The sequence below is a fragment of the Pleurodeles waltl genome, chromosome 3_1, assembly GCF_031143425.1.
Source record: "Pleurodeles waltl isolate 20211129_DDA chromosome 3_1, aPleWal1.hap1.20221129, whole genome shotgun sequence".
Taxonomy (NCBI): Eukaryota; Metazoa; Chordata; class Amphibia; order Caudata; family Salamandridae; genus Pleurodeles; species Pleurodeles waltl.
In genome coordinates, this window is record NC_090440.1 from 1,450,408,297 (window position 1) to 1,450,431,406 (window position 23,110).

Below are 23,110 nucleotides of genomic sequence, written 5' to 3' on the forward strand. Positions count from 1 at the left end.
GGTTGTTGCACCCTCTCCCTTTGGAAAAAGGTGTCAGGGCTGGGGAGGATTAGCTTCCCCCAGCCTCTGGAAATGCTTTGATGGGCACAGATGGTGCCTATCTCTGCATAAGCCGGTCTACACCGGTTCAGGGATCCCCCAGCCCTGCTCTGGCACGAAACTGGACAAAGGAAAGGGGAGTGACCACTCCCCTGACCTGCACCTCCCCTGGGAGGTGCCCAGAGCTCCTCCAGTGTGCTCCAGACCTCTGCCATCTTGGAAACAGAGGTGCTGCTGGCACACTGGACTGCTCTGAGTGGCCAGTGCCAGCAGGTGACGTCAGAGACTCCTTCTGATAGGCTCTTACCTGTGTTGCTAGCCTATCCTCCTTCCTAAGTAGCCAAACCTCCTTTTCTGGCTATTTAGGGTCTCTGCTTTGGGGAATTCAGTGGATAACGAATGCAAGAGCTCATCAGAGTTCCTCTGCATCTCTCTCTTCACCTTCTGCCAAGGAATCGACCGCTGACTGCTCTGGACGCCTGCAAAACCGCAACAAAGTAGCAAAGACGATTACTGCAACCTTGTATCGCTGATTCAGCCGCCTTCTCGACTGTTTTCCTGGTGGTGCATGCTGTGGGGGTAGTCTGCCTCCTCTCTGCACTAGAAGCTCCGAAGAAATCTCCCGTGGGTCGACGGAATCTTCCCCCTGCAACCGCAGGCACCAAAAGACTGCATCACCGGTCCTCTGGGTCCCCTCTCAGCATAACGAGCTATGGAACTCAGCAACTCTGTCCAAGTGACTCCCACAGTCCAGTGACTCTTCAGTCCAAGTTTGGTGGAGGTAAGTCCTTGCCTCACCACGCTAGACTGCATTGTGGGGTACCGCGTGATTTGCAGCTGCTCCTTCTCCTGTGTGCTCTTCCAGGATTTCCTTTGTGCACAGCCAAGCCTGGGTCCCTGACACTCTAACCTGCAGTGCACGACTTCCTGAGTTGTCCTCCGGCGTCGTGGGACCTTCCTTTGTGACTTTGGGTGAGCTCCGGTTCACTCTTCTTCATAGTGCCTGTTCTGGCACTTCTGCGGGTGCTGCTAGCTTCTTGTTAGTAGGTTCCTTGTCTTGCTGGGCGCCCCTTCTGTCTCCTCACGCAATTGGCGACATCCTGGTCCCTCCCGGGCCACAGCAGCATCCAAAAACCCTAACTGCAACCCTTGCAGCTAGCAAGGCTTGTTTGAGGTCTTTCTGCGTGGGAACACCTCTGCAAGCTTCTTCACGACGTGGGACATCCATCCTCCAAAGGGGAAGTTCCTAGTCCTCTTCGTTCTTGCAGAATCCACAGCTTCTACCATCCAGTGGCAGCTTCTTTGCACCCACCTGGGCATCTGCCCACTCACGACTTGAGTGTGACTCTTGGACGTGGTCCCCTTGTTCCACAGGTACTCTTGTCTGGAAATCCATTGTTGTTGCATTGCTGGTGTTGGTCTTCCTTGCAGAATTCCCCTATCACGACTTCTGTGCTCTCGGGGGAACTTAGGTGCACTTTACACCTACTTTTCAGGGTCTTGGGGTGGGCTATTTTTCTAACCCTCACTGTTTTCTTACAGTCCCAGCGACCCTCTACAAGCTCACATAGGTTTGGGGTCTATACGTTATTCGCATTCCACTTTTGGAGTATATGGTTTGTGTTGCCCCTATACCTATGTGCTCTCATTGCAATCTATTGTGACTGTACATTGCTTGCATTGCTTTCTATTGCTATTACTGCATAATTTTGGTATTGTGTACATAAATCTAGTGTATATTTGCTATCCTCATACTGAGGGTACTCACTGAGATACTTTTAGCATATTGTCATAAAAATAAAGTACCTTTATTTTTAGTATATCTGTGTATTGTGTTTTCTTATGATATTGTGCATATGACACCAGTGGTATAGTAGGAGCTTTACACGTCTCCTAGTTCAGCCTAAGCTGCTCTGCTAAGCTACCTTTTCTATCAGCCTAAGCTGCTAGACACCTCTTCTACACTAATAAGGGATAACTGGACCTGGTGCAGAGTGTAAGTACCCCTTGGTACCACTACAAACCAGGCTAGCCTCCTACACATGTGTAAAAATGTATGCTGTCCACAAGTGTGCAAACTAAAATGCATTCTCATGTGCATAAACAAAAATTCTCAAATTATTTTAGGTATGATCATGGAAACCAGTGGCTATTACAGTTTCTTAGGAAGATAAAAAAAAGTAGCGGGTGGAATGCCAGACTTAATCTCTGTCACCAGTAATTACTCGGGTCAGATTCCATTCCATCATGCTTTTGTTCACTCTGCCACCTCACACAAAAACAAGCCAATTTCTCAGGCATCAAAGCCATTGTTGTTGTTGCGGATTCCAAAAAAATAAAAAAATACTCCACATGTAGTGAGAAACGTTGGGGAGTATATTTACAAGGTTTTATTTTTTTATGACTCAAGCTCTGCATTTTTCGTCAGGGGGATTCGTGCTCTACTCAATGCATTTAACACAAATTACGTTCAATATTCTTTAACATGACATTGCCACCTGCTCTTGGTCTGCATTTTACAGCGTCGGCCATTACAAATAAGGATGTGCAAATGAAATGTTCACACAGTCATATTATTGTAGTTCAATTATGAGTCAACGTTTTTAAACTGTTCTTAATTGGACCTTTGGACTGGGTGGAGTCCGACATCACAGGTAAGCTCCATGAATATTTTATCTGTAACTCTCGTGAGGACATGTATGTTAGCCAATTTTGCAGGTGTTTACTAAGAACGAATTCTGATGACACAGCAGCAATAGAGTTTTGTTTCTCATGAGAACTGTCTTCACCAAGATATAGTTGTTTTCATCACTCATAAAATGTCCACTTGTCATCGTTCTCTTAATTTTCCTCTGACATACTTAACAGGAAGCAATGCTAAGTGTTTCACAATGCATATGTGTTTGCTTCTGGTTGCAAATTTGCAGAATGTACTTTTAAATTATTCCGAATAGCTGACGAATATAATAATGCGTTTCTCGACTCTTAAAGTCATTGCTAATTTCACATCGTGCTCGCAAATGATCGTTTTAACAGTGTAAATCCATGTTTGTGAGTCACAAAATGTGATTTCATTCTTGTAAAAAGATTTATCTACGTGTACTTATCTGCATGAGTAAATCTGGCTCCTTGGGATACGTGTTCCAGGGCGAAAATACCCTAGATTGTTGGGAGCACCTACGAGGTGCTTGTATTGCGCTGTTTGCATATATTTTTCCGGGCCGTTCCCCTGTCATTAATAGGCAGAGTCAGTCGATTTCCAGGTTGAGCAAGACATGGTGGGAGCACAGATGAAGGGGTTTCAACACTGAAATAAAGGTATTGCTATGGGGGAAAATGGGTAAAAACAAATCATCACTAGACTTCGGATAGCCACAGGCAATAAAGCTACCTTCAGTGAATCTCCGTGATCCCCCTTTTGGCAAGCGATGGCCATCCAGACCGGACATCTTTGCTGGAGTCCCTGCACCTAAAGATGGTGGCTCTGTGTGGGACCTACATTCTCAATCCCACTTACTATTATATTTACAGTGCTGCAACCTCCTGCCAAATTGCACATGTACAAGCTCTTGATGCAAAGTGTTAACAGAAAACATTTTAACTGGCAAGAGATTATATAAAAAGCATACAGATAATATGAGCAGAGGTTAATGTGGTCCTAGGAATCACTATTTACATTACACGCCTTTCCTAGAAGTAACATTTTGAGAGGTCTTCGCCACTGAATGGAAATGAACTGACCGATAAGGAATCGGAAGGAGGAGTCAGTAACACGGGGAGCTTGGCTTACAAATTTCCATTTCCCAGCCTTTGGTATTCTAGCTTCTATGAAGTACCAAGTGTGGGATCTTGACATTGGGACATCCAAGGAGGCAGCATTCAACGAGACCCTTGAGCCAGTTGTCAACAGAGCTTTCCTGTTAGAATCTGAACTAATGATCTGTAGGTAAAACAAACAAGCCAGCAACGAGCAATTAACTCACTGGGTCTTAAACACCATATACACCAGCTGATGTGCTTCAACAACACTTGTCATGCTTTGTGGGTTGTACTTCATACTGTGGACAGTCTGCTTGACATGTAATTGATTTATAAATGTATTTCTTTTAAGTAGAAGTGCAGCAAATCTACAAAGAGTGTATCTTTGTGGGTGGCAGTTAGAGTATACTAAGGTGCAACTTGTGTCATTTATCTACTCTTTTGTAGTCAATACCCTTGAAATGTGAATGAGGAACTAGACTGACAGTAATCTGTATAAGGAACCTATGTGGAGCTACAGGGCAATTTTATCGTATTTTAATTTTATACAATTTAAGTGAAAGCCTAATAAAACCACCGAGAGACTGATTAAACTGTGTACAAGATAAAGATGTAGGATATGACTCTATTTCCTTCATCTTTAACTTAACGGCTGAGGCACAATATTCTAAAAGACTATAAAAAGTATTTATTCATATAAAAAAAATCAACAATCTCTACCAACATTCAGAAAGGTAACAGTTCACCAATTATGATCTTTACAGATAAGACTTGATTAAAGTACACATACAAAATGATGGAAACAAACAAATGACACACAACCAGGATCTTGTTGACACAAGTGCCCATAGCAAGAGGAACAAACAGAAAAATGTAGTCGGAGACAAAACTGGTGATGGCGACATTCCACAGAGTTCTGTGCTTCTCTGACATTACTAAGAGCTGACCAGCTTCATAAGGCCTTGACATGCCAATGAGCTTGCTATTTCTCCAAAGTAGCATACTGCTACGCAGATATTGCTACCCAGATTTTGCAAACGTGTGTTTCTCATGGAAGGCCTTAAGAAACCTACACCCATCCAAGCAACAATGTTCAGCATTAACTGTAGCACATATCCCAGGTGTTCATCCCCCGCCAGAGCAAATCCTCTGCTACTGTTGTGGTGGGATGATAGTCTGTGTACTCCACGCTTGGGTATGTGTAATAGTCTGTAGCTTGGATTGTCTCTAGGCACTCCGCCCCGATGCAGGACGAGCAGTAGCAGGCTGAAGGTGTGTACTGCACATGCAGTGGATACTCGCTTGTGGTGTTGAAGGCACAGCTCCTGGTCTCAGGGTGTGAAGGAGAGCTGAAGCTCTGTGGGGCAAATGGCAGCATCTGGTGAGGTGGGGAGCAGCTGTAGTCAAACGAACTTGAAAAATCTGATGAATCTGATGGAGATTCTGGGCACTGATTGAAAAAGAAAAACAGAAACAGAATCAGGAGAGATCAATTTTTGTCTTTAACATAAATATGGGTCATGCACAAGTTCAGACTATTGACAACTAGTTATGTTTTCCCCTGCACAGTAAGAAGACAAGAGTTATAAGCTGGTCTTCCCTTCTTGACCAAAACTGAGCCACCCATGTTGCATCACTTTGTCTTGTTGAGCCTGTGTCTACTATACATCTCAAATTTGAAGTGCTAGAAACCAAGCTTACCACTATTATTATGCGCTATTTAGAAAAGTGGAAATGTGGGGCCACGTGCACAGCCCTTGACTAAGTGTACATTAGGCTTTCCTGCACGAAATGTAATTGATGTGAAATTCATGGGCAATTCTCAAAAGCCAAAGTTACACATGCACAGAATATGTACAGGCTCAACTACACAAGCACAAGTTATTCCACTACACTAGATTGTAATGCAAACAAGTAGGATGCAAGCATGTATAAACATATGAGAGTTCCGGAGAATCCAATCAGAGGATTGAACTCTCTAGGACACGAAATGCTAATTTTGTGCACACCCATAAAGTAGTAGAGTTTTGCAATATTGACAGTAATTTTACTATGTTTAGGGAACATATGATGAACGTTGACAGAGTTGTTTGAAATATTTGGTGATGTATGCCAACTGTACATAAATCGCGAAAAGTATGTAGGAGGGAATATGATTTATAAGACAGGTTTTTAGATAGGAGAGAATATAAACATGAGTGATAATAGGTTGATACTACTAACCATAAGCCTATATACTTTACATAGAGTGGGGATTGCACATGTGAAGAACAGAAGAATTAGGTATCTCTCAGTTCTGTTGAGAGCATCATACATTTTACTATGGATGTTAAACCTGGTAATTATTAAGTGTGTGATGCAAACCTGTAAAACGATGTTTGTGAATAGGTTTAAAATTGTACCACACAGATATAGGACAATAATTTGCATTGTTTGAATTAGAAATGAATTCAGGAACTTCGTGAACATTTGTGATTGTGGCCTTCACTGCACATCCCATTATGTCCCGAGGCACAGCATGTTGGGTAGTAAGGAGCAATCGCGGGCTATAGACTGCTTTGTACCCTGCAAATTTTGAAGTCAGAGTACTGTTCTTCTGAACATGCACTCATCATTTTTCGAGAAAGAAAATGATGCATATTTGCCGACATTCATCCACATGACTCATCAAAAAAATATGTATTATTACATATTGCACCTTTCTTGTCTTTCGGAGTTTAGTCTACTCTAAATCGCATGCTTGTCTGGTTTAATCTCTATTATTATTTCTCTGCAGCAGCCCACAAACCATTTCACAGATCACAATCTCTCCTCCTTTGTAGCTATAGCCTTTCTACCTGGCAGTACCTCATCTCCTCTAGCCTATGTATCCCACCAACTATTTTCATGAACTCCTATAACCCCAGCTAATGATCGCACCTAATTCCCATACATTTGAACTTTCACCAAGACATTGGAGTAGATGCATGGGATGAATTCCCTGGGCACACATGACTGATCCCAAAAAACAACAACAGAAAACACAATATTGCAACTACTACATTGTGTTCTGTAGTGGTGAGTTATCTGCTGCAAACGACTCCAATGCTACAACAGGGCAGTAATCACCACATAAATGCAATGACAACTATGATTCCCCAAACGTGTGCCGTAAACCAGTGCCATTAGCCATATCTCTGCTAACTGCATATTTGTATGCAAAATAAGGGCAGGGTGAGGTTGCCCTGTGGCAGGGTGTGGTTGTCCTTCAGCCACTGCCGCACTATTCCTTAATTTCTAGTGGCTGACAAGCAAAGCATGCCATACTATCCGTGGCATATACTTAGTCCAACATAGAGAACATTTTCCACATAAAGCATGTGTTTTTAAAACACTATTGACCACTAGCCCGGCCATTCAGCAACGCAGAAGACTCACACTCAGTCCTTAATTTGAGCCAGTGGTTGCAGACAGGGCGTACTAGCACTCAGTTTAAAGGGACAGAAAGTGAAAGATTATTAAAGGGGCAAGAGCTGGAACTAAAACCGAGACATTCTTGGCATTCGGTAGAGCTGGCAGTGAGCTTCTACGCAATACTTTAGGCCTCTGCACTTCTACTTTGTCACAAAGTGAAGACTGCCTCCAACCCAAAGACAGCATAGTCAACTACTTCTAAACACTAAAGTATGCAGCATCGCTTTACAACAGGTTATAGCGCTGGTGCCACCGATCCAAGCATATGGAACCCAGATCATCATTTCTCTTGCAGCAGCCTCCAAGATTTTATGGAAAGGTTTTATTGGTTTTGGTGTCACACCTTCACAACATCTAAAGTGAAATGTCAGTGGTGGCTGTGTTCTGTGTCTCCTGGGAGTTGTGCTGGCTGCCCTCGGCTCTCTGAGTCTCTGCTTCTTCTCTGTGCACTGTTGCCCAACCTAACAGTGAGCAGCTTTGTTCTAAGTGATGAAGCAATCTGTTTACATCTTTCGAATATAAACAACATCAGGCCTCCTTGGGAGAGGGCAGGAGGAAACTTACCAAGCTCTGGTTAAAGCGCGCAGAGGCTGCCTGAGGATTCCCTGTCGTGTAGTCCTGGGACGACGCCTGCAAGGTGGCAAGGAAGGTGTCTGCAAAGGGCTCAGGTTGCAGGTACGACTCCAGCAGGTGCTGGTCGAGGTAGCACGAGGTGTCTTCATGAGGGGCTTGGCTTGGAGGTGCTGTGGGATGGAATAGGTTGGGTGCCAGTGGGACACTCTTCGTCTCAAAGTAGGGCCCTAGAGCAGCCAAGAAATGAAACAATCAAAATTTTGAATATTTAATGAACATCCTTATTTTTACAACTTACTCTTAACTGTGGGATTTTGCCAGGGTAGAAGCCAGACAGTTAAAATGTTATCTTGTGCAGATTTGAGAAATCCTAGCTTGCATTTCTCTTTTAAGTGTCACATCAATGCAGCTGCTTGAAAGAAATGTAGACTTTAGATGAAAGGTTGGAAGGATGGGGGGGGGGCAACGACATCGAGGCCATCTTAAACCCATTTCCACGTATTTCTATGCAGGTCATGGGTGATTATCAAAAGTTATTTTAATGAAAAATCAACTTTCTCTCTCCACTCATCCAAACTAGGCAACAAATTATTTTGATGGCATATTTGACAAATAGTAAAAGCTAATCGTACTTTCATATGGAAGTCACGTGTTAGTCTGTTTTTTTGTGGTGTAGATAACGGTAAATGTCTTTCATGGAAAATGATTTTCTTTTCCACCATATACATTTGACCGAACATTGCATATAGATCTCTGTAACTAATCAAAACACCTCGAAGAACAGCTCCTCGTGCCGTGCTTATTTAGACTATTGGCATGCAGTTGAAAAGTTCCTGAAGATGTGTTTTCCCCAAAAAAACAACCGATGTTTACCTGAGTCTGTGTTTAATAGACGTGTACAAAAAGCGGGCTGTGAGAGCTCTGTCTTGAGTGTGGGAGGGCTCAGAGAGATGTAGGTCAGTGTGCTGCAACCGATAAGACCCCTGGCATGTATCTGCATTGTTGCATACCCCGAGGTTGGCGCTGTTTGCGACAGTATAACATTGTCAGGCACTTTGCTATCAAGGAGTAATACAATGCATCCATACGTTTATGTGTCTTTTTTTTTTCTTTATTTAAGTCAGCATTTGCCAACAGAGAATCAATGTTCGACAGGGAAGACGAAGGGGTGCTGCAGCTTGTCTGTCTGCCTGCTTATCACTCTGGGTATATATATAAATATATATATATATATAAATATATATATATATATATATATATATATATATAGAGAGAGAGAGAGAGAGAGAGAGAGAGACATATATACACATTTATATATATATATATGGGAGCTGTGTAATGACTGGGTGGGAGTATGTAAATAGATGCCCTGCAGCAAAGCACAGAAACGACTCTCCTGTCTTTCTCATAGGATGGGAGTGTCAGGTTTCCCTACTCAAAGCAGCCTTTCAGCCAGGGCTTATCTCTGTTGCCCTCCCTACTCGTATGAAAAATACCCCCACCCTAAAAGTATATATTTAAGGGGAATTAAAGTAAACTATCTGGACTGCGTGATGAATAAAAATAAAAAAGTGAAACATTTTAAATGGAAATGTTGTAGTCCAATGTGGAAAATCCCCCAGAAATAGGTTTGTGTGCAATTAAATGTAGTACTTTCTACAGAAGAAAATCTGCCACAATAATCTGGATGCTGGCTATTTCTTGCTTAAATTCGGCTCTTTGGGGTACGGGGAGGGGCAGGCACGAGGCTGGAACGGCTACACCGTTGTGCCCCGTGAGACTAACGGGCTCGAAAACTTCCGTGCGGGGAGCAACGCAGTTTTGCACGTCCCTTTATGCGCAGTGCTGCCTCGGAAGGAGCCGGCCAGAATATGCTAAAATGGGGGGGTTCTCTCTCCTCCCTGGCTGGGCTCTCCCCGCTCCCTAATCTGCATTGACTTGGCCCCGTGCACGATCTGATTGGCTGAATTCGTAATTGAGTGATTCCTCACTTCAAGTCCTTTAATCGAGCCTTTTAAATAAGCCCTGAGACCGTGGGCTTTTTTTTATTTTTATAAAAAGCAATGTTCAAGAGAATGTGTGATTTTTTTCTGGGGTGGGGGTGTATGGGTGGGCAGCGTGGGGTAGCTGTCTGCACCAACCTGAACAGGAGGAAGATGATGAAGACACGATTGACTCGGAAACCGGGACGCTGGCGATCCGTGATGCCTGCCAACAAAAACAAAAGTTGTAATTTTTTTAACCAAAAAGCAAGTTATCGCTTTGAGACGTCATTAGCATGTACATCAATAGATTTTTAAAGAAAATATTTCTGGGCTGCTCCTGGACAACAGCAACATGTGTGCTCTGCACTTTAACAGGTAAGTGGCTCGACCCGTCCGTGCCTGCTTGCGCAGTGTCTGCTGCCTGCAAGTCTTTCCCATGCGTCCAACCTGCGAATGCACAGTGACAGGCTGGTTTGCTTCTCAAAGACACCGGCATTCCAATTGTTGGCAGACAATGGCTGCTTTCAGGGGCGGCGTGTGGGACAGGCACGGGACATAGGGGGCCCTGGCACAGTCACCGGGGGGCTGTGTTGCGACGTTCGTCTTTTCATCTGTTCTCTCCCTGCCTTGCGCACAGCGCGTCCTGTTTGGCACACCATCTACCCTGCACTGGTGCCCTCTCAAGCGTGCAAACGAGACCACCAGTCCTGCTTTGGAAATTTCATGCTTAGATTTAAACTTAAAAGTTACTATTAATGTGTTTTACTGTCACAATGCACGTAGTACTCGCCACCCACTCCTGCTTGTTTCCAGTTTATCACTTATATGCAGTACAGCACGGCAGGGTTCGGGTGCGCAGGACGCTGGATTTTACCCCCTCCCCTGAGAGCTGTAATACGAGGTTCGTGTTGTTCAGCCATTCTGAGGACATTCGAGTTTGAAGGCACTGGAGGGACAGGTGCAGACAGGCTGTGTTCCCAAGCGCTTACAATGGGCATGGGCAACAGGCTCCGAGTGCCTTCACTTCTGTTAGAGGAGCTCGGCTGCACTTTCTTCTTTTTAAATGAATAACAAAGGCACTTTCTAGCTTTAAAGGTAGTGAACGTGCGCCTTTTAGCTGAGTTGTAAAATTTCTTAAAGAGACAGTACCAACGAAGCTGAATAGGAAGCAAATACTATATTATATGTGAGTCCTCGCACTTCTCTGCCTTCCCGCTTCAAGCGACTGTTCAGCCATTCCTTGCCCAGCTTTTCTTGGGACGTGCAAGATATTAGACACGTGCATTACAGGGCGAGAGTAATGTAAGTGTGTTCAGCTATTCTGATAACATTAGGGGAAAGGATTACATGCCCTGCCTCGCATTACAAGGCAGGAATGCTGCGAGCATTTTCAGACATATACTCGGGTGCATTAAAAGATATTTTTTTTAGACCACATTTTTTTTTATAGTATCACAAAGGAAGGGCTTATGTATGCTTACCACACAGGGACGTTGCATGCGCCTTGGGCAATATATTGAGTGTTTGTGGTTTTGTTGAGACCACAACTACCACACAGGAAGGGCTTAGGTAAAACCACAAATGTACCCTGCGTGCGTCTTCAGTCATATATTGAGAGCATTGGGGGTAGGAGCGGATGGACTGACTGAGGCAAGGGGAGGGACATGTTTCTTTGTTTTCAGAATTCTGAAGGCGTTATTTGTCGAATGGCTCCCCTGCACCCATGCTTTACAACCATGAGCAAGGCGTGCGCGTTTAACCATTCTGAGGGTATTGTGTTGTGACACAAGACTCTGGTTTACAAGAAAAGGCTGCCGTGTGCTTGTTCTGCGTTCGTAAAACATGAGGAATAGAAGGAAGGCCCGAGACGCAAATGGTCAAAGTGACGGGCAACGCATGTGCGTCCAGTCCTTCCGGAGACATGAGGGTTTAAGGTTCCGGGACACGTGCTTTGCAAATCAGGGGTGATTCGTGTATGTACGTGCGCTTCTGTGCGCGTATATGTGTGTTTGCACACATGTATATGTGCGTGTTTGTGTGCCTGGGCAGCTATTCGCCACACGCTCACACAACACCTGTCGTTTACTGTGGCTGTGCTTGGCCATTGAGGTAAATATTGAAAATACCCTCATAACGTGCATTATAAACAAGTAGGGGTGCACGAATGTTAAGACATTTTTGAGACTTTACGGAGTTTAAATGGCCCCAAAACATGCGCTTTATATATAGTCTGGTGTAATCCCGGTGTTTGCTGCCATTTTGACAAGACACACACTTCGCGCGTATTTAGTTTGAGTATATTCTACATTATGGATGTGTCCTTGTGTAATGTGACTGATGCTCATGTAAAGCGCTCCAATACCTTCGAGTCGAGTTCGCGCTATATAAAACTGGAAACAAAAGTAAATCTGACGTAATTTGGGGTTTGAAAGTATTGTTTTCACCAGTCACAGGGGAAGTGTGTTTAGGGCATGTGAAGGCATTGGGGATTCAAGTGGGTTCAGGAGAACCACAAATGTGTAATTACGTGCTCGGATGCAATCCAGGTGAAGTGCTTTTACAAGCCGTGTAATGGATGCGCGTACAGTAATTCTGAAGGCGTGTGTTTTTATCACACCTTATCGCGCGTTTTACAGCTCAGGTTTCATGCAGGAGTGCATTAAGAGATGCAGGTTTAAATGATTAGAGTGCGTCTGCGGGTTACCGGTCTTGTGCCATGCACGTGTGTTCAACCATTCTGGAAGCTTCCATGTTTTCAAGTGATCTCAAAAGACCCATGCTATACAGGAACAGTGTCTCACGCATATGTTCGATCGCTCTGGGCACGTCTGTGTCTCTGGGGGATCTGATGAGCACATTACTTACATGTCATCATGCGTCAATCATGTGTGCTCAGCTAATTTAAAGGTAATCTTGCTTTTAGGGGACCCCTGAATAAGAAATGTATATACCATATGTGATGCATAAAGTCGATATTTTTCAGGAAACGTTTAGGGCACATGCTCTAATGGTCATGTGTCATACATCTTCTGGTCACAAGCTTTGACAGTGAATGTGTCATATGTGAGCATGCAGCCATCTTAAGAAACTAGTGCATTGAGGAGATCACATACATTTCCTTTGTTTTAAATCGCTGGTAAAGCCTGGTTTTACTAATCCACTCAACTATCCACATACACTACGGATCTGTTCTTTGCAGCAGGGATATTAACCCTCTGTGCTACTTTATTGGGATTCAAAGCTACCGCTAGACAAACTCTGATCTCTCTCTAGCAGGAGCATTAATCACAAGAGTTATTTTGACATTGGTATTGCTGCCTGAAAGCTGGACACACAAGGAACTTTGCAGTATGTACTTTTAAATGTTATTGCTCAACACTGCGTCCCGCCCCTCCCACGCCAGGGACCGGTGCAGCTGCACTGGGCGTACTGCCCTAAAGCCGTCCGTAACTGTAAATGCACATATGTTTTTCATGTGTATTCTTCCATTCGAAGGTATACATCCTTTCAGGAGATTCTCAGGACACAATTTTCTCTTGTGTGATGCATGTGTGCTCAGTCATTCAAACTCTCAATTTGTATGGGGTACCCAACGACACAAAACTTACAGGAGGCATGTATGCTCTGCGTGCGTGATCTGACCGGTTACGAGACGCGCTTTGCTCGCCATGTTACATGCATGTGTGTTCAGACATTCGAACGCACAATGCTTATGGTAGATCCTAAGGACACACTACTCACAGGAGACATGTTCCGCTTGTATGTTCTGCCGTTCTGAAGGCACCCACCTGTTCAGAAGATCCCCAAGGCACACGTGTTGCTCGTTAAGTGTCATGCATATGGGTACAAATATTCGAAGGCACAATCTTTGTGGTAGACCTTAATGACGCTTAACGTACAGGTGTCATGCTCCGCTGTGTGTTCCTTTGTTCTGACGGCACACACGTGCTCTTAGAACACGCTTTGCCGGGAATGTGTTAAACATGTGGACATTTAGATGCTCTGCGTGTACTTTTGCCATTCTATATGTTTGCAGGAGCTCTTCAGAACATAAGCTTTGCCGTCATGTGTCATACTTGTGCAGATGCAGATATTCCGAAGGCATAGGGAGCAACTAGGACAGCGTGAGTAGCGGAGCAGGGGTGCGCCCGGCCGCTTGCGGATCCGTGACAGGCGTGCCTTCTTTACTCCCAGTGGGTGTAGCCTGGGCACACCAAGGGAACCCCCAGCAGCAGGGCGTGGGACGCGGCTGCGCGTCGAGTCCACCCCCGCCTGCAGGGCTGCGAGCCCCCAGGGACCGAGCAGGCTTTTCTGGGAGAATTGAGTAATCCATCTCTCTGGTTAGGCACAGGAGGCTCTCCACATAACAGCTGCCCTCCCTTCCTGCTAACCGATTGGGAAGCAGAAAAAGAGATTTACTGTACCCGCAAGCATACCTCTCTGCACAGACAGTTTCGCAGCTCATAGCTCGCTTCTAGATATTTGTTTGTAATTTTGTGCAGCTTTTCAAAACAATTTATTTTGACTACATCCCTTGCCATGTAAACAATGTGCGAACAATATACCTACCAGAAGTCCACACGTGCAACGCACTGTTTAAGACATCCCTTTAAATGGTTACCATCATCCCTTATCAATGCCATTGCCCGAAATGGTAAGCCTTTTGTCGCGACAGGCCATACGGTATATCAATCGCCGTTCTGTGTTTTTATTTTTCGGAAAAATAGGGTACTGCAATTAAAAATAGTTCCTAACCCCGGGGACTGATAGAGTCAAAGCTCTTTCTACCTTCATGTATGAGGTCTGGAGGCACAGCACGCAGCCTTTTTGTTTGAGCCACCCACAGGGGCTCTGAAAATGTTTGTATGAGGAATTTGTAACACGAGGCCTGCCTGTTCATGCCATAAGAGTAACAAAAAAACAAGAGCCAACTAAAGGATCAGTTAACTATAGCAGCGATTGAAGGGGTCTGTGTTCGACCCTGTAGTCAGAGGTTTGTGCCCCAATGGAGCTGCTCAGCTTTTCATCCTCAAGAATTTGATGAAATGAGTTAAAATTTAGTTGAGCTAACAAAAGCTATTATTCGGAGCAAATATACCCACGGGCGAATGCTCACTGTTCTGTTACTTGAATTAGGTTTTGCCACGGTCTTCAGTCATCCAAACGTTGATATTCTGTAGTTAACTCATTTGTGAGGTGGGGAGTGGGGGGAGGGAGAAGTGTAGAGCTAGGTTTTTTAGTTACTTTGTGAGCCATTTTTCTGCTTCATAGTTTTGTCTAGGATTGGCTGGCTGACTGATCCATGATGTGGAGATATTACTCGTTCCATCCTTTCAGAGACCTGACATTGGTATAACAAACCGCACAGATTACAGTAAAGGACCGGAACAGGTGATGCGCTTAGACAGGGGAAAAAAAATGTCTCTCATGAAGATTTTCAATACGTATGGACCAATGAATCCTACCAAGGAAGCATTATTGAACTGTTTTTTTCTGATGCTAAATTCACTAACTTGCCCATCCCATCCCCTATCTCCAGGCCTCTGTAATCTCTGCCTGGGGCCCCAGGTGCTCACACCCTCTCCTTTTCTGCACGTCTTTTCAAGCCAAAGTCCACAAATAGGAAATATGCACTCATGTTTCTACTGTACCGAGCAAACACCTCACAAAAGAGGTCTTGGACAAATAGTTCTTTCCTTATCACAGCCAGTCCTTTCAGCGGGCTGCACCCAGACACTGTTTGCACAACTTTCCAGCAGGAAGAAAGATAAGTATTTTTTCACTTTAGCTGGAAAGGCTTAACTTGTGAAGACCTATCCTCCCCTTTAGGTAGGTATTAACAGTTTAAGGGTACGCTTTTCCAAAAGATAGTTATAGAACGATTTCAGCTAGGATTAAATGTGAAAGCCACATCACTGACATTGAGGCAAAAACATTAAAAAATAAATAAACGAGGGCCAATTAAGTGCATTCACATCCACTAAAGAAGAACATATTAAAGAGAATATAATCCATTTTTTTAAAGAAGCATTTGTGTATGTCCAAATGAAACTATTTATGAAAAAATACATCTCTACGTTAGAAAACTAGATCTAGTCATACAAAAAATACGTTTTTTAAAAATCAATGAAGCAGATCTTGAAAAAATTCATAGGCTTGTGATTCTCAAATCTAATTTTCGCTCAAAATGTTCCTCCATTTCACAGTGTGGCGATTTATAAAATAGTTTAATTTTTCCATCAGACATGCTTTGCTTAATTTGCAAATAAAACATTTGTAAAAATTATTCATTCTCATAAGTTGTTTTTCATTGGTTATTAGGCATATTTAACATTCTTTTCGAAGTGAGATGTTGTCACCGCCGTTATCTAAAGTTAAAAATCTTGGTTTCTAAATTGATAAGTGATTGCTTTTTGGCCAATGGACAAACGAAGTGACCTCGTCTTGCTTCCATCTGAGAAGGCTTCCTTCAATTGTGGTGGCCTTTGTCTTATCAAGAATTGATTATAATACAATCAACATTTGTCGTGTAGACTGCCCTCAAGTGACATCAAAAAGCTACAACTTGTCCATAACGTGGGAGTTTGAATATTTTCAATCTACAAAAATTCAAACATGTTTCTGAACCCCTTTGCACACATCTTTGGCTGCCAGCAACACTGTATTTTCATTCGATGTACTATACTTAGGCAACTAACCCATTTGTAGGCATTGACCTAAATGCATCCTGGTAAGATTCCAACAGTGTGCACTCTCACACTCTCTTTGTTCTGGTTAGCTTTCTTTGTTCGTTAACCCCCCCCCCCCCCTCCTCCACCAACCACCACCAACACCACCATATGGCATTTACGTCAAGGCCTTTTGTATCACAGTCTCATGGCTTGAGAGCTATCTGCCCCTCACCCTTTGAGAGTTCACCATCTATGAGACATTTTGCAAGGACTTGAAGTCACATATATTTCATTTGAACTGCTATCATCAGAAGTCATCCATCTGTGTCTAGCTCCAAGATGCTTTTGGCTAATGTCATGATCCATACATACTCACTCACACACAGACTTACCGACTCACTAACTCACTGACTTACTGACTGGCTGACTCACTCACTCAGTTTTGCTGTCAACAATTTGCATACTTCCTAAATAATGCATAATATGAAAAAGAAATCGTTCTCACTATATCGGCAAAACTTAAAAACTTACAAATGGTGAGACAAAACTGCAAAAATAGGTTTGCAGGCGAAACATGAATAAAACACATTTTATTATACGATTCTCGTGCAAGAAACATTTCTAAAAGAAAAAAACTCTTGTAAAACCTTTATTGCATATAATTTCTCTCTCGGAAAACATATGTGAATTTGACAATGGAGGCACTTCTCAATGTTTCAGAGTTGTCCACTTCCTAGAAGTTTGCTGGCAGAACTGTGCATCCCTATAAAACACTTTTATGACTTTTTGATGTCAAAATTAAAGAAAAAAAATCTTACAGGGTATATAGCATTGGTTTCTGCTTGGAGCGCCCTCCTCTGTTGCAATAATTCTTTCACCGTGATCTTCACTCGCACACCTTGGTAAACCTTTGATTTTTCTAGAAAATGTAATAAAAAAAGAAGAAAAATAGTTAACAAAAAAAAAAAGAAAGCTTGCACTCTAGTATGTGAATGACAGTTATGTTTATAATTAAAGACTTAGGCCCATATTTATGCTTTTTGACGCAAACCAGTGCAGGCGCTGGTTTGTGTCAAAAAATTTACCGCCGGCTAACGCCATTCCTACCTGCCATGCAGGCGCCTTATTTAAGGATTGACATTAGCCGGCGTAGGGGAAAATGGGGGTTGTGCATCCAAAAATGGTGCAAGTCAGGTTGGAGTAAAGAATCATGGCTCAAACTGGACTTGCACCATTTTTTGATGCACAACCCCCATTGAAATGACTCCTGTCTTAGCAAAGACAGGAGTCATGCCCCCTTACCCAATGGCCATGCCCAGGGGACTTCTGTCCCCTGGGCATGGCCATTGGGCACAGTGGCATGTAGGGGGGGGGGCAAATAAGGCACCCCTATGCCACTTAAAAAAAAATAAAAAAATAATACTTACCTCAACTTACCTGTACTTACCTGGGATGGGTCCCCCAATCCATGGGTGTCCTCCAGGGGTGGGCGAGGGTGGCAGGGTGTGTCCCTGGGGGCAGGGAAGGGCACCTCTGGACTGCTTCCATGGTCAGAGACCATGGAAGTGAGCCCACAGGTCCATAACGCCTGCCCTCACCCAGGCATTAAAAAACGGCGCACATGAGGCTGTGCACTGTTTTTTAAGGCCCGCCCCCTCCTGTGCGTCAAAATGATGGGGGAGTATAAATAAGGCGCACAGGCCTTAAAGTAATGTTTTGGGCGGGAACGCCTACCTTGCATGTCATTAACGTAAGGTGGTTTCTCGCATCCCAAAAATGACGCACATGGAGGAATTTTGACATCCACCGAGTCGGGCGTCATAGTATAAATATGGTGCATGGTTTGCGCCGAATGTGCATCAAAATTTTCAACACACATTCGCCGCAAACTGAGTATAAATATGCCCCTCATTTCCTTCAGAATTAGGCCAGTTATAATCACGTCTATTAATTGACTCTCTTCTCAATGCCATGGTCAATTAAAAAACATGAAACACATGCATCCACTTTAATGAGCCTTACATATTATAAACTTATCATGATAACCTGTCAATTGCACGCTCACCCTCATCCCCAGAAAATCTTTATTAGTGGAATTTACCACTAAATCATCTTACAAGTCGAACCTGTGCATATGCAAGTTTTCAGTAGTAAATCCCCACTTTTTAGCTATAGTTATTTGAAGCAAAATGCAGAAAAATAGCATATCCCAAAGGCAATTACATTGTTAATGTGACTTTCCCAACAGCCAACACGACCCTCTCAAAGTTGTTCAACATTACACTGCTAAAACGTTATGACTAGAAATGCCTACATCCATCTAAACTAATGTGAATTCCTCTGGATTTCATTCCATTCTAACACTTTTTTGTATAGCTAATCCCTCTCATTAGTAGAGAACCCAGGCATATGCAAAACAGACCAAGCTCACCCACAAAGGATTCTAGGCTGACAGCTAGGCCACACCTCTTTAGCAGGAATACAACAGCACCAGAGAAAGTTACAGCCTTGTTAGACGTCATTAGGGTGTACATTGACAGTACCAATGTGGACACACCTTTCCCACTCATGATACTCACAAGACCCACATGGATAACAAAACCATGGTGAATGGAAAGCTTTAAAATATTAGCTGCTTGGAATGCAACTGATCGGCATTCTATTCCATTGTTTAACCGGTGGCGGCTGATGGCCTTTGCAAGTGGAGGGACACATCAAAGTGAAAACAGGAAATGCTTCATAAACAGAATGTGTCCGAACACCTCTGCAATACGAATTCCATTTTCAAGCACAGCCTAGCTGCAAATGGAATTTGTGATGCAGAGTTGATAGGGTACAGTCTGTTTAAAAAGCATTTAATATTAATTACGCCGACGTTATGCTGTTTGCGCCTTAGAAGCTATAGGCACGGGATGGAGAGAAGACAGCACACTGATGGCCAGACAAGGCGCTTAGAATAAAGACAACTTATCATTGGAAGCCAATCAATTAAAGTACTCCGCTACTTCCAGACCAGTTCACTCTGTTCTCTCTCTAAGTCTGTTTAACAAGAGTAAAGCGAAGCAATGAAAGTTGGTGGCAGATGGCCACACGACTGAGCCTTTAAAACATATTTATTTAATCAGTTTAAGAATACCTCGGACATACGCTATCCCCAGCCACCCTCCTACGCACAGACCCATGTTTCAAAATGGCACAGAGAATAAGTCCGAAGCTCCCCAGCCAGTCTAAGCACTGCTCTCATGCGGTCTATAATACTAAACAGCATAAGAACAGTGCCAGGATTGGCTAGGTCAGACAAGCACAACGCTCAATCGGAGACAGATGGGCTGTTTGTCTGCTATTACAGCTCCCTCATAGCTTTGGTTCAAGAAGCCTGAACTGCGTCACCACTTTGGCGCACTCACTATATGTAATGGCAAACGCCATCAGAAATAGGGCCAGATTGCAAGTTAGGACTGTCTCATTTTCAATAAATTCACTCGAACATGATGGCTATTAAACTGTTTGTGCCTCATTTACCAGTTGCAAAACCATCAATGGTAGCATTTTAGTAGTATTTGTACGGGCTGTTTCCACACTGAATAATGTTTCTGCCACCCTGTTATTGGCAAGGCCCTCCTGTTCTCAAACACACATCTGTGTTACACAAAGACAAAATTCTGTATTTATTTCTTGCTGTTATCTGCTTTAGTGCATAATTTTGGAGAGCTGTAGGAGAGCAGTGTTGTACAGTACCTACAAATGACATCTTTCGCTCAGGTTATACGTAACTCCAGTATTTATTGACATAATCCTCTTAGAGCTCCCTACCATGGAGGTTGAACTTAGATCTTTGCACTTATGAAAATGACCTACTCATCTTTCTTTGCCTCCAACCCCTTACTTTTCAGGCATCACAGCTCTACCTCTGCCTGTACCTCCGGCCAGTGTGAAGAGAGGCCACTGAGCCTTCTGTATCTCCAAGATATTCATTGACCTTTGGCTGAATGGGTGCCCCTCTCAAGGGGGTTGGGCCCTGTGTGTCCGGGTCTGCAGTGGCATGCATTACACGTCTGACTCCAGCATAGCAAATGCTTTTCGCTGCTTTGAGTTGATGGGCTGACTAGGTGGGATAGGAACCTCAGGACAGTGCTTTTTCAATACACTGACTATTTATATATCATAGCTCCAGATTCCCAGAGGCTTGACTGGCTCCCTGCCAGCCCTCACCTACATTCAAGTTTAAGAAAATGGAGATACACATTTCTAAAACTATATGGTAAGAGAATAGGAGAGCAACATTTTTTTGAGTTTGTCCCGAAAAATAGATGGTTTACATGCACCAATCAAATATGATCCAGCGCAGTGCAGCCTTTAAAAAGCCTTTAAGCAATCCGTGGAGGGGGATAATCTTTTGGAAAATCGTGTAGAAAGTCATACATAGCTTCAGTAAGTAATGGGGTGTGTGGGTACACTGTAGAACAATTCTAGGGACCAGGTGAAGCAGAGTGAGTGCATGTAGAGCTCACCGGAGGGTTAGGGCTTGCCTTGTACCTAAGAAAGATAACCATCGCGCACCTGGTACTAAAGCGAGGTCACTGCGAGGAACACTCCTATCAGATCGCAAAGGAAAACAGAACAATGTGCGGCCTTTCTGTGATGTTCATGTCTTGGAACAAGGGCTCACCCAGTCAACAGCAAAGCACACTACGCCCCTCCACAAGATTAATGTAACACACTGGATTCTATGGCGACCCAGCCAAATGCGTCATGCTAAATTTCACTGCATCCCACTCATCATCAACGGATCTATGCTTTACAGTAGAAACCTAAAAAATATGGATTTGATGCCATCTGTGATGTCATGAATGATGCTATTTGTGATGGGTCGCCTAGCCCCTCCGAATGGAAGGGTTTTTAGGTTCCTTCAGGTGTTGCTTTGGTGAGTGTAAGACACTCAGCTCTTCAGCGTTGCCAGTGTACTATGCAGAAGAAAACATAATAGTTTCTAGTTCACCTAAGCTTCCTCACTTGAGACACAGGTTTTCAGCTATCTTCATGTTTATTCTTATAGCAGTGGCCAAGGCGCAGCAGGGCGGTGGTTGTGGCAGACTGTGGCCTCTGCTCTGTCTGGGATATGGCAGCCTGGCCGGTCGACTGCGGTCTAAATGTGGCGAAGTGCAATTGTTGCGCTGACCTAGGTTTGACAGCAAAGTGATTGCAGCAGTGCTCTAATTTTGGTGGTCAAATTATGTGCCCTTGAACCCTTCCCCCTACAATATGAAAATGTGAGTGTCCCATATCTCACTGATATTCACTGAAAAGTAGAAACCTGAATAAATGGAGGGCTTTTGGCGGCTGCGTCGCAGGGGTTTAGGGACCTGTGTTATGCCCCTGATTTGAAGGTGGAAGGAGTTTGAAAAAGGGCCTTAATTAGAGTTTGGCGGATGTGATGCTCTGACAAAATGTGGAAGATATCCCATCTGCTGTGATACAAGTGTTATAGGATATAATGCACTTGTAATACAGCAGACGGGACATACAAGCCATGTTTCTGAGTGGTGAGAATGGTATTGTGGCAGTCCTGTGAATATATGGAATTCCATTTTGTTGTACTATAGCTGTCAATCTAGCTATGAGAGAGTGAAAGAGATAGAGTGAGAGATAGAGTGACAGTGAGAGAGAACAGGTTGGGAGAAAAAGGTATGGGTTAGAGAAGTATGAAAGTAATGAAAGTATAAAATACAAAAATCAATACCTAAAAATGAAATATCAAAAAGAAATAGATGAGAGCACAATTGGATGAAGAGATGAGTGCAGCTGGGAGATGTTTATACAAGAGCTGGACTGATGGGAAAATGCAGTGATGGCAAAAGGAAGGAAAGGGGCGAAAATAGAGACTGGGCAGCTCCGTGAAATAGGCAGCCATTAGTGTGATGGGTAACCGAGTGGGATATGCAGAAAAGGGTGTGTGAAACGGTTTCTTGTACAAAGAGCTAGTGCGCAGTCGAGAATGTTTTTCGAAAGATTGTAGTTTTAATAAAAGTGATATGTTGGAATGAGCTGAGATGAATACATGTGATTCACAACTATTGGACATCTTTGGAAAGTGTGGCAGGCAAAAAGTTTGGGCGTGTTAATGACAGCGGGGTGTACAAAAAAGAACAGGGAGAACAAAAAGGTGGGTAATGCAGAAAACAGAAGTGTGTGTGCAACAGAACTAGAAGAATGAAAAGAGAATATGGTGTGCAAAAGAGTTTGTGATGGGCATGAGGATGTGGTATGCGACGGGTTATGGTGTGTAAAACAGAATACGATGCGCAAAAGAAAATGGGATTAGCTAAACTACTGCGTCCAAAAATAGTGTGTGCAGAAAGAGTGGGGTGTACACAGTGAGTTAGCTGTGCAAAATAGATTGATGTGTGGAGAATACAGTGGAATGATCAATTAAGAGCAGCTTTGCAGTAGTGAACTAAATGTTCGAAAAAGGGATCGTGTGTGCAAAAGAAATTGTACTCTCTACAAAGAAAGTGCAATGTGTAAAATAGAATAGGATGAACCAAAGGAACTGGGATTTGTAAATAAAAGATACATGCAATAGATTGAGGTGTGCAAAGAAAAAGAGTAAAAAAGGAGAACTGTGGGCAA

At 43.5% G+C, this 23,110-nt stretch overlaps 1 protein-coding gene across 1 annotated transcript in view; it reads right to left on the reverse strand.

Moving 5' to 3' along the window:
- Positions 1-2,428: 2,428 nt before the first annotated feature.
- Positions 2,429-23,110, reverse strand: part of POU2AF3 (POU class 2 homeobox associating factor 3) — a 42,120-nt gene continuing 21,438 nt past the window's right edge. The window contains exons 2-5 of the mRNA XM_069225020.1: positions 17,299-17,399; positions 9,966-10,032; positions 7,816-8,051; positions 2,429-5,248 (exon numbers count right to left, since the gene is read on the reverse strand). Of these exons, the coding sequence (XP_069081121.1) occupies positions 4,898-5,248; positions 7,816-8,051; positions 9,966-10,032; positions 17,299-17,399 (755 nt within the window). The 3' untranslated portion in view covers positions 2,429-4,897. The remainder of the gene's footprint in view (positions 5,249-7,815; positions 8,052-9,965; positions 10,033-17,298; positions 17,400-23,110) is intronic.